This window comes from Papio anubis, chromosome 3, assembly GCF_008728515.1.
Source record: "Papio anubis isolate 15944 chromosome 3, Panubis1.0, whole genome shotgun sequence".
Lineage (NCBI taxonomy): Eukaryota > Metazoa > Chordata > Mammalia > Primates > Cercopithecidae > Papio > Papio anubis.
Window position 1 is genome coordinate 144819083 of NC_044978.1, and position 12786 is coordinate 144831868.

General features: G+C 37.3%; 1 protein-coding gene across 24 annotated transcripts in view; it reads right to left on the reverse strand.

The window, feature by feature from the left end:
• Positions 1 to 5686: 5686 nt before the first annotated feature.
• Positions 5687 to 12786, reverse strand: part of LIMCH1 (LIM and calponin homology domains 1) — a 341748-nt gene continuing 334648 nt past the window's right edge. For all 24 annotated transcript variants that reach the window (XM_009206726.4, XM_017958654.3, XM_021938405.2 and 21 more), the window contains one exon: positions 5687 to 8575. In XM_009206726.4, the coding sequence (XP_009204990.3) occupies positions 8550 to 8575 (26 nt within the window). In that variant the 3' untranslated portion in view covers positions 5687 to 8549. The remainder of the gene's footprint in view (positions 8576 to 12786) is intronic.

The following is a 12786-nucleotide window of genomic DNA, read 5'->3' on the forward strand; positions in this document are numbered from 1 at the left end:
GGTAAATGTATGCCATGGTGGTTTGCTGCACAGATCATCCCTTCACCTAGGTATGAAGCCCAGCATCTGTAAGCTATTCTTCCGGATACTCTCCCTCTCCCCACAGGCCCCAGTATGTGTTGTTCTCCTCCCTGTGTCTATGTGTCCTCATTGTTCAGCTTCCACTTATAAGTGAGAACATGTGGTATTTGGTTTTCTGTTCCTGTGTTAGTTTGCTGAGGATAGCAGCTTCCAGCTCCATCCATGTCCCTGCAAAGGACATGATCTCATTCCTTTTTATGGCTGCATAGTATTCCATGGTGTATATGTACCACATTTTCTTTATCAGGTCTATTACTGATGGGCATTTGGGTTGATTCCGTGTCTTTGCTATTGTGAAAAGTGTTGCAGTGAACATATGTGTGCTTGATCTTTATAATAGAATAATTAATATACCTATACCCAGTAATGGGATTGCTGGGTCAAATGATATTTCTGCATCTAGATATTTGAGGAATTGCCACACTGTCTTCCACAATGGTTGAACCAGTTCACACTCCCACCAATCGTGTAAAAACCTTCCTTTTTCTCTGCAACCTTGGCATCATTTGTTGTTTTTGACTTTTTAATAATCGCCATTCTGACTGGCATGATATGGTGTCTCATTGTTTTACCAATATACAATCTTATCAGTAGTGTATGAGCTCCCGTTGTTCCATATCCACACTAACACTTGTCTTATCAAAGCTTTAAATTTCTATCAGCTTGGCTTGTATAAAATGGTATCTCATAACGGCTTAAATTTATATTTCCTCCTTAAAAATATGGAATATATTTGTGTGTTTTGCTATTCACGTTTTCTATGAAATGCCCATCATGTCTTTTGTTGTTTTCCATTGATCTGTTTGTATTTTTCTTATTGATATTCTGAAGTTATTTATTTTGGATACTAATTGTTGATTTATGTGCAACAAATATCTTCTCTTGGGTTGTAGCTTTTTAAAAACTTTCTTTTCACCATATAGAAGTTCTTAATTCTTAAAAAAGCTAAATGATTTCCTGGTTTTGGGGAGATAGGAGGAGTCTTGTCTTACTGTTTTTGTTTGTTTTGTAGAGACAGGGGCTTCCTTTATTGTCCAGGCTGGTATTGAACTCCTGGGCTCAAGTGATACTCCTGCTTCATGCCTCCCAAAGTGCTGGCATTATAGGTGTGAGCCACCGGGGCCAGCCATCAATCTTACTCTTGTTTTAATTTGCATTTCTGTATAACTAGTATGGTTGAAAATTTTTTGTTATTTATTGGCCATTATATTTCTCTGTGAGTCTATGTATGTTTTCTATTGATTAGTAAAAGGCTTTCATAGTTTATGGCTATTAGCGCTTTGTTATATTTGTTGGAAATATTTTCCCCAGCTTTTCATTATTTTTAAAATTTGCCTTCAATTCTCTTTATTATGTATTTAAACATATTTAAGCCTATCTTTTCTTTTCCTGTTTTGCTTTTTTTTTGCACTTAACACGTTAATCTACCTTGAATTAATTTTATTGTAAACAGATGATGTTAATCAACTATCTCTCCTCTGGTCATTGGCTTGTGACACTATTATTATACACTAAAGTTTTTATGTTTATTTGGATTTGTGTATCATATTCATTGCTGTGACAGTTATAATTAGTTTATCAATTCTTGCCTGAGATATGTACTTTATTTTCTTTACAGTAAATTTTACTGTTGGGCAAGGCAAATTCCAGTAAATTTTACTGTTGGGCAAGGCAAATTCCTTTGATTATTCATTTTTTAAACACTTTCTTGTATCATCTCAGAAAAGGCATTCTCCATTTGTCTAATCAATGATTCCATGTTTCCCAGAATGTTATCCTATCAACAAGATGAAGTTTCTTGATTTTCAAGGTATCAGACAATCACAGATTTTCATGGATTCAGGAGGAAGTGTTCAATACTCCAGGGTCAGAGGTTGGGATAGTCATTAATTCCATAGCAAAGGAGCATGAGTGTAGTGCTTGAGAAAATGTTGGATAGATGCTCCCTATAGCTCTATTAGAGTCATCTCAGTCAGCCAAGGTGTTTTCTAAGACCACGGGACCTGCTGAAATAATTCCCTGTCTACCTGGTGAATAACAAAGGACACAAGCTATCACAGACAATGCCATTATTCCTGCTGAAAAACTGGAAACACTTTCATTCATGGATCAATGGATCTATTTGCAGTGAAATAATATTGCGGTATGGGAACCAATGTGGAGTGCCGTCAGAATCCTTTCCCCATCGGAATGGTTAGAAAGAGACCCTCCCTTTGCTCAGGGCTGGGCTGTTGAGTTTGAGTTTGAGGTTTGGCTGTGAAGCAAAAGTTGAGTGGGACAATGTGTTATCTATCAGGCAGCACTAGTTTTTCCTTGACTCTGGAAATAAGACTTTGAGAGGGAAAAGGAGGTTTTGGAGATGGTACGTATCTCCATCTCCAAGGAGAGGTCAGTGGGCTCTGGCCAGGGGTGTGGTTGGCACAGAAAGACTCCTCAGCCTCTACTGCGGCAACCACCAAGGTGTCCAAAGCCTTGCCACAAAGAAAAGCTCCACTTTTCTTTCCAGAGTAAAAAATCAAATCACAAAGAGAAAAAAAAAACAAAAAACAAAAAACAAAAATACTGCTGTGATTCAGATATTTGTCCCCTCCAAACCTTATGTTAAAATTTGTTCCTCAGTGTTGGAGGTGGGGCCTAACGGGAGGTGTTTAGGTCATGGGGGTGGATCCCTCAAGAATAGATTGAAGCTCCCACTCAAGGGTGAGAGAGTTCTCGCTCTGTCAGTTTCCATAAGAGCTGGTTGTTAGAGACAGCCTGGCATCCCCACTCCCACCCGCACCTCTTGCTCCCTCTCTCACCATGTGATCCCTTCATGTGCCAGCTTCCCTTCACCTTCTGCTATGAGTGGAAGCCATCTGCGGACTTGATCAGATGCAGATGCCCAATCTTGAACTTTTACAGACAGCAGAATCAGGCAATACTTTATTTATAAATTACCCAGCCTCAGGCATTCTTATAGCAACACAAAAGGGACTAAGACAAATAGTAAGTCCATTTGAATATTTGTTTATATGTGTAAATTTACTATAAAAACAGTGTTCTAGTCTCTGTTTGGGTGCAGATGAAATCCTACCAAGGTCTAGCTATGGTCAAATGTCCTCCTAGTTGGTCTGGAATAAGATTCCAGACACGGGCACCAGGAATAGTTGGATAGGAAATTATCCTGATCCACCCTGATTGGGGACAGAAGGCAAAATACACAATTATGTAAAATCTTATACTCATCCAGAATAAGCCACTTATCCCTCTGATACTTCAGTCTCTCACCTGTAAAATGAGGAGGCATACATCTATCTTCTCACATGCCAGAAATGCTATTTGATAAGTAAAACAATGCTTGCAAAAGCGCATTTGGTAAAATGATGCCAAACAAATTTAGGAAAAATTATAGTGTGTCTATTTGCACACTTTTCTGTCCTTTTGAGTCACTCAGAAGCATGAACGTTTACCATTAAGGGGAAGGGCACAGTTGGGCAAAACACTGAACATGGGCATTTGTGAAATAGTAATGTTTGATGACAATGCACAAATACTGCTGCCTAAAAGTGTTATGAATCATAACAGTATTACCTGATGATTAATGGCTCTATTGGCTTCTTTCTCTGTGTGACCCAAGACACTCTGAAAAGCAAATATTTTGCATGGCCATTTCTTGATAGATTTTTCAAAAATAAAATAAAATGATCAAATTAGTAGCAGTTGATAGAAAAGCAAAGAGGAGACTGAGCTATAGGTTGGAAACTAGTGGCCTCAGAACAAAATTGGACTTGCACATATATTTTGCTGAACCCTGCAATTTTGCATAGCACTGTGTTGGAAAGTGTTTGAAATTGTCAACATTTAAAAACCAGAGATTTCACATAAAACGACTGATGAAGCCAAGTAGCTGCCTCTTTCTTTAGACAGAACAGTTTGCCACACTCCACGCTGCTCTCTACTGTCCTCTTCTGGTTCTCATTTACAATGCCTAACTGGTTACCTGGTTCGTAACCCCTCTAGTCATTTGAGTTTATAACCACTACCTTACATAATGCCAAAGAACGGGGAAAGGAGCCTTGATTTGGACTCTAAAAGGAGTCCTTAGGTCTTGAAGAAAGTCCATGGAAAGAAAGCTAGTTCAACAACCTTCAGGCAAAATGTTCGTTTTTGAATAAAGATATTCTTCATAGACCTCATATTAGAGTAACAGTCTTTGTTTCGAAATGCATTCTAGTTCAATGGGCTTTCATTTAAATAACAATGAAAATATTAAGTTCACCTGATAGCTACTAAAACTCTCTTATGAGAAGAATCCACTTTTCCATGCAAACAGCAGCAACTACTAACTGTCCATCAAACTCTGCAAAAAGAAGACAATGCATGGTGGCAATTAGAATAGCACATTTTGGCCTGGCGCGTGGCTCACGCCTGTAATCCCAACACTTTGGGAGGCCGAGGCAGGCAGATCACCTGAGGTCAGGAGTTTGAGATCAGCCTGGCCAACATGATGAAACCTCATTTCTCCTAAAAATACAAAAAATTAGCTGGGCGTGGTGGTGGGTGGCTGTAATCCCAGCTACTCAGGAGGCTGAGGCAGGAGAATCGCTTGAACATGGGAGGCGGAGGCTGCAGTGAGCTGAGATCACACCACTGCACTCCAGCCTGGGCAACAAGAGCAAAACTTTGTAAAAAAAAGTATCATGTTAAAGCAATTGAAAATTTCAGGGGATTTGCTTGGTATTGCCACCACCTTCAAATTTGGAACAGAGTGCAAGGCAGAATACATGTGTACTTCAGAGAGCCAACAGTGTCAGCGGGATGCTACTTTTTCACAGCAGATTTCCTGGCTCCACACCTGAGGAAAAGGGCCTTAGTAAACACACCTCACATACATAATAAGTGGGGAACACTGGGGCAGTGCTGGGGAAACTGGCAGAATACAGGGACTTCAAAAAGTTTGCCTTGGCTGGGTGCGATGGCTCATGCCTGTAATCCCAGCACTTTGGGAGATGGATGTGGGTGGATTACTTGAGCCCAGGAGTTCAAGACCAACATGGGCAACATGGAGAAACCCTGTCTCTACTGAAAATACAAAAAACTAGCTGGGTGTGGTGGCACATGCCTGTAATCCCAGCTACTTGGGAAGCTGAAGTGGGAGAATCACCTGAGCCTGGGAGGTCGAGGCTGCAGTGAGCTGAGATTGCGCCACTGTACTCCATTCTGGGCAACAGAGTGAGACCCTGTCTCAAAAAAAAAAAAAAGAAAAAAAGAAGTTTGCCTTGTTTTTGTCTAGCCAGTGCTGCACGCTGACCATTATTTGGTTGTTTCAGACAAATTCACTGGCATTTGCATGGTCTCTGCTGGTTATTGTGTGTCTCATCTCCAGGAGCTTAAACCCTTCCATAGAAGGCAATTCCTCAGTGACCCCTAAACCAGCCAGTGAGTTTGGTTTGCCTTCAATAGCTGACCTCAACTATGCATCAATAGGTATATGCAAACATGCAGCATTGCCATCATCTGTCTATGTAACCCTGGACCAAATGCTACAAGAGAAAGCTTGAGTCTCTCTTTCCCATGTAAGAAAACTAACTGCCACCCCTCCAAAAATAATTAATGGAATACAGAGTTGATTTGAGTATTTTATTTATAAATGTACATTTACTATAAAAGCTGTTGCATTTTAGACAACTTGTTGTTTTTATTTTTTACTGTTTCTCAGAGGCATTTTAGAATAAATATTTTAAATGAAAGTTAGTATAACCGATATAGAACATTGGCCCACCCAGAGCAGTAACATCTTTTGGACGGACTCACATATCAGGTGGATCATTTCAGTTTGTTAAATCTTACACTGTGTATAGATAACTATAATATGTATTGCATTAATCACACTACATAGAAAGAAAATATCATGGAAGTTCGCTAGTGAAAAACAAAAAGTTACCCATGATTTTTATTAAAGAGTAGGGACTAGCTTTTGGAGTATGAGAAAAAAAATCAGACATACTTCTTCAGGAACAATAAATCACTCACTTGCCTCATCTGTTTTTTAAACAAACACATTTACATTATAGCTCAATGGAGCAGAGCATTTTTTTTTCCTGGGATCTCAAAGATTATTTGAAAAGAAATAGATCATGCTCATTACGATGCATTGGAAAAAACAAGATCTAGTCTGCCTAAGCTGCCATGGAACAGACTCCAAATGAAATCTAAATCAAATAGAAATAGAAACAGTTGGCAATTAGAATTTAGTAAATGTTGGAGATGATTCTGTGCTGGTGACTAGTGTTCATTATGGGAAAGCACATTTTGCAGTTGGAGAATGGGGCTTTATTTTTCTTGACTCGATTCTAGCTTCAATACATGTACAATGAGCCTCACTAAGAAATATGTATAAATGGGTTTGTGAAACTAGAAGAGAATGTGCAATATTCATGTAATCCTTACATAACGGATGGAGTTGCACATGTAAAAGGTATTCTATAAAAATCCATTATGAATGACCATATTGTACATGTTTGTGCATTACTGGTGGTACTCTAATATCATGCAAAGTGTAAACATCCACATTATCAAAATATTTAATAAAACATGCAGTGAATAATCAAAATATTGGACTTGATCTGTACATTTTCAAAACAATTTTTCTTTTTAATTTTTTCCTTTTTTCTCTTTTTTTATTTTTATTTTTTCCTGTAAAACAGCAAACACCTCCATGAGAAGTCTTGGAAACCTGGAAGTGACTTCATCTTTCTTCAATGTACTGCATCCATAATTTGTCACTATGTGCAACAGCTTTGCATTTTCTAAGGCACAATTTTTAATGAAATGATGTGTACATTTCAATCTAATAACAGCTCATCCAAATGACAAATATGGTCGAAATCCCTCCAGTGGCTGAGGAAATTTCTGCACCTATATGGAACCCACATGCAAGGAACCCATCTAGCATGTAATAAATAATCGCTAGCCATACTCAATAAGACACGGAAAAATTATTGCTTACATAACAGAAAAACATCTACTTGACCCCCTTTTATGACTACATCAATCTACTAGGAGTGTATCCACAGTCTACATTCACAAAATGTCATCTTGACTTATTTGCCATTGATTTAAGGCAGAATAAATAGTCCCCCTTTCCCCAGTCTTAAAAACAAAAAACAAAAAACCCAGCCTGGAGATCTACATTGTGATGCTTTTTAATAACTTGACTCCTTTCTTGGCCAGCTGAAACTCATCGCACAGGGCAGAAAATAAACACAGCTCTCCACAAGAGTTCCTCTCTAAACTTCTCCACAGGCAAGGTCCGGAGTTCTTGATAGTAAAAAAAGCGATGGAGAGTGGAGGAGAGTCGGTATTCATTGAAGTGGGCGGGGCATAATCTGTGCTGTAGGTTCTTGCTGATCACAGACCAGGGGCTGACCACATCATACACTACGTGGATTCTATTAAGATGGACTTAATGCTTTTCTTTGGACACCTGTGCTTCAGGCCCTTAAGGAGAACTTGCCAGCAAGGGTGAGCAGTGCTCACACCTAATGATGAACTTATCTCGGTGCCTCATCTTCCATATGCCTCATGTTAAGTCTCTTATTGAAGACTCCTAATCTAGTGTCTCGAGAGAAGCAGGCAACAGAGGCCTGATGTCTGACATTGACTCTTTGGAAGATTAAACTTCCTCACAGATTTTGATAATGACTTTGGAAATGATGACTGAAATATTTCCCTCTGCTTTCTTCCTACCTTCGGGCAATGTCCCAGAGTGTAAATCTAGCTGATATTGCAAGGTTTTGCTTTATTTGATGAACCAGCCTATATTAATGACATAACTTCCAAGGTACACAAAATCTAATACTAACGGTGCAATAATTTATTGGTATAATTTCTACCTCCAAAGGTAAGTAACACAAATGTTTCAGGATTACAGTATATATTATCAAACTAGTGTCTTTGTATTAAAAACAAATTATAGCTCAGAGATAGAGCTTGCTGTGATGTTTAGTTTCTGAAATGCATTAAATTTATCCTCCAGTCTTAGAAGACTGTGTGTCTCAACTTGGCATGTCTTGCACTTTCTGCAACTCAATTTGTAAACATAAAGTGTTTAATTCCTAGAAATTCTAAAACAAAACAGGTTTATTGCATCATTTAGCTAATTCCCAAAGAAGAGAATAATACAGTTTAAACCATAAGCCTGTTTGACCATGCTAAAACCTTTTTTGAGCTATTCAGGATCATTACAACCCCATATTCTTTTGTGTATACTGTGCAAATGCAAAAAAAAAAAAAAAAAAAAACCCAAAACAATAAACAGGAAAAACACAAACACTGTGCTACAAAAGAACAGATACCACCTTTCAGAAGAGCCTTTCAGAAATTAGGTAAATGCTGAGAAGCCCCTGAACTTGGGATTTCATTAAGCAGTTGCCAGGGGACACCCTCAATAAAGAAATGGTGAGTGATCCGGAAGCTTGAAAACCATGTCACAATGTTGTAGGCTGCCCAGCACCTGTGATTAAAACAAACAACAACACAAACAAGGGTGGTCAGGCAACATTTCTCGCTTCAGACATTTTAAAACCTCCCTAATGAGCAACTGCCTTTACCACAGTCTCCTCTTGCTGGGGACTGGAAACTTCTCCCATCCTGCTACTTGAAGTGTGGCCCCAGGACAAGTAGTATTGGCATCACCTGGAGTCTGTTTGAAATCCAGGCTCTTGAGTCGCATGCCAGACCCATTTAATGCCGTGCACAGGTGATTCACATGCACCGTGAAGTTTGATCAAATGCTCTGGATTGCCCCTAAACCGAAGCATCTCCATCAAGTTTTCTACCTTGTCATCTGGGGCAAATAAGCAAGAAAATAATCTCTTTTTTCTCAGTTTCCTTAGGTTTTGATTTCTCTAAGAATAAGTACATTGTAATATGGGGAATTTGACATATGATCTAGAAATAAGATTGCTAGATTCAGCAAGTATAAATACACAACACCCAGTACAATATAATTTCAGATAAGCAACACAGAACTTTTCAGTATAAGCATATCCTATCTGATATTTGGGACATACTTATGCTAAATCCAGAGCATGCAATATTTGGGACATACACATACTTAAAAAAATGTATTGTTTATGTGAAATCCAACTTTAACTTGGATAAAAAAAATTCCACTAGGTATCTTATATTTTATCTGGCAATCCTATCTAGAAAGGATCGTTTGGGTTCCGTATTTTCTGCTGAAACCTTCACAGGATTTCTCCTTTTTAGGCACTACTGTTGTGATGAGGCAATTGCAACATCTGAAAAGACCCCAGGGAGTTTGCATTAAATGCTTTTGCGAGAGTGAATGATGGAACAGAACACCATGTACAAAGACACAGTCACCCAACACCCAAGCACAAATGGCACAAGTTAAACATGTGACGGCTGGATGCATGACAGGTCATTTGTTTTGCACTTCCATTCCCATTTACATATGAACTTAAAAACTGTTTACATTGCTTTTAGGAATTGCATTTTAATATGCTGGCATGCTATTTTTCCCTTCAAGAGAAAAATTTCATTTAAATGTGACTAGTTACTTGGAGAAATAGGATTATATATTCAGGTTTTATTATTCCACAAAATGAAATTATTTTGTTTCACTCAGAATGCCTATGATGTAAACCACCCCTCACATCTATCCATCTCCACTCTTCTCAATTTAAATCAAATTTTAAAAAGGAAAGAAAAATGGTTTTTAGCCATTTTTTTCCCATTCTGACTCTTTTATTGCATCTTGGATATATTTGACCAATTCAAGCATATTTATACTTCTCAACTGAATTATAATCCCCTCTACCTATTCATTCCTAAGGTATATTTATTTATTAGGACATCAGCAGAGAAATAAACAGTATTCTCAGATGTGCTGGTCATTCTCTCTGTCACGTGTTAACTTAATTGAAATTAGCCTAAAGATACTAATGTTATCTGGAAAAATGAACATGGGAGAACAGTTAGGAAAATTTTGGAAAAAATAATTGGAAAGAAAGTGACCATTGTTACCCAATATTAAAACATATTATGAAGCTACAATAATTAAAAACATTCAGTAATGGAGAATAAATAGGTTAATAAAACATAATAAAATATCCAGAAATAGACCTAAATATATATGGGAACTTAGTTTATGAGAAAGCTAGCATTTCAAATTAGTGAGAAAAAGAGGGATTATTCATTCAGTGATATTCATACAATTGGCTAATTGGAAAAAAAATCAGGCCAGATATCAACCTCATTTTTTACCCCCAAATACAATCCTGATTATGACATATTTACATGTGAAGAAGAAAAAAAATATTCTAGAAGAAATCTCAGCTAAATTTATACACTTTAAATAATGAGAGTTATCCTAAGAAACCTATAATCCAAAAAAGAAACATATATTTATTTTATATGTATTAAATATATATATATTTAATTACATAAAATGAAAATCTTTTGTATGAAAATAAATCACAGAGTGGGAAAACTACTAACCGCAATATGCAGCAAATATAACAAAGGGCAAATTTCTTTAATTTGCAAAGAACTCATACAAATCAGGTGCCAAATAGAAGAACCGGTAAAGGATAGGGAAGCACTTTACAGAAAAGGAAATGTAAATAGTAAATAAACATATGAAAAGATGTTCAAACTCATAATTACGGAAATACAGCAATACGGTGTTTTTCCCCCACCAAGCAGAGTGGAAATTTTTAATGTTTGACGATATCCAGAGCTGATACAGTCTTAGAGGAAAAAAAGGGGGGTCTCTCATACATTTTGCAGGGAGAGTGCACTTTTCTGAATGATAATTAGGCAAGATGTCTGAAAATTTAAAAAGCACATGCCTTTTAAGCCAGCTGTGCTACTGCTCAGAATCTATCCTATGGAGATGCTTTGAAATATTCATCAAGATATATGCACAAAGATGTTCACTTAAAAATAATATTAAAAAATGGGAAACCACCAAAGTGTCCATTCATAGAGAATTAGTTTTAAACTATAAGTCCACACAATGGGATTGCATGCAGCTATTTAAAAGTCATTAAAAAGAAAAAGGAGATACAGCATGTTATCTGGAAAAATTGCCAAGATGTATCATTAAGTTCAAAATGACAGCAACAGAAACAAAGTACAGAACACCATGACTATATATATGATCATCACCTTTGTGAAATAAAAACCAACACAAATCCAGGTAGATACATCATACTTATATGTATCTCTGTGTGTACATGTGTGCAAGTGTGTTTGCATACACATGTACAAACATATATTCTGCCCCACCCCAAGAAATGATTGGAAAGTGATTACAATGGAGAGTTGCACTTTTAATTTGGTGTCTTTCTGAACAATTCAATTTTTCTAACCTTATATCATCTATAACTTTTATTTATTCATTGAATGTCTATAGAAGTATCTAGGCAGAGAAAACAATGGGCCTTGTTTTCTCTAGTAAATCCTGGTAAAACACTACATTTAAAATATAAAATAAAGAAAAAATCATTTTTGTGGCCTACCTCCAAATCACTTTCTTATTTTTCAGCTCATTACAGGAACTCCATGGTTTTGAAATTGAAAGCAGTTAATGCCCTTTATATTTGCATACTTAAGAGAAAAATTCCTGGTCTTGAATTAAAAAGCTAATTTCCAAAAGAAATGACAATGAATCACCCAACCTCTCAATTTAAAAATATCTAGACAAAAAGAGGTCACTGTCACCCAGAGGGGGGTTCACGTTTGTTCTGTTGGCATCCTTCAAGCACTTGAAATTATGAAACAAACTCAGATCTACAGCACTTTTCAAATCTTTTTGAGCAGTCCTTCAACCTAACAGTGCCCTCTTCTGGTTCCATAAATTATATTCAGCTGGTTCACTGAGGTTCACTGAGGTAGAGAAAAAGAACAATCTATAGAAGACCATAGGAAAGGCCGGGCGCGGTGGCTCAAGCCTGTAATCCCAGCACTTTGGGAGGCCGAGACGGGCGGATCACAAGGTCAGGAGATCAAGACCATCCTGGCTAACACGGTGAAACCCCGTCTCTACTAAAAAAATACAAAAAACTAGCCGGGCGAGGTGGCGGGCGTCTGTAGTCCCAGCTACTCGGGAGGCTGAGGCAGGAGAATGGCGGGAACCCGGGAGGCGGAGCTTGCAGTGAGCTGAGATCCGGCCACTGCACTCCAGCCTGGGCGACAGAGCGAGACTCCGTCTCAAAAAAAAAAAAAAAAAAAAAAGAAGACCATAGGAAAAATTACATTGAAATCTGGGAGAAAAGAGTTTAGTTTTCCTCGTTAGCATATAAAAGCAAAAGTCCAGTTTAAGTAATATACGTATAATTATTACCTATTATACATGTATTATATGTGTTCATTTGTGTGTATATATTTATGATATATGGTATACTATTTATGTATTTTAATATATATATGGTATAAAAATTAATATCATGCATGATATAAATAGTCCAGTTTGATAGTAGCGGCTCTAAGTTGGAACTGTTTTGATCTCAAGTCAAGTATTTATTATAGATCTAAACTACCTGGGTTTGATTAAATTTTTAATTCCCATCATTTTATTAATAGGCATACATTTAACTGAATTTACTAAATCTATAGCTATAAAACAAATTACTTTCAATTTTTATTCTTAAAGTTTTCAGTCATGCAGAGATTTGAGATCCATGTAAAAAGGCA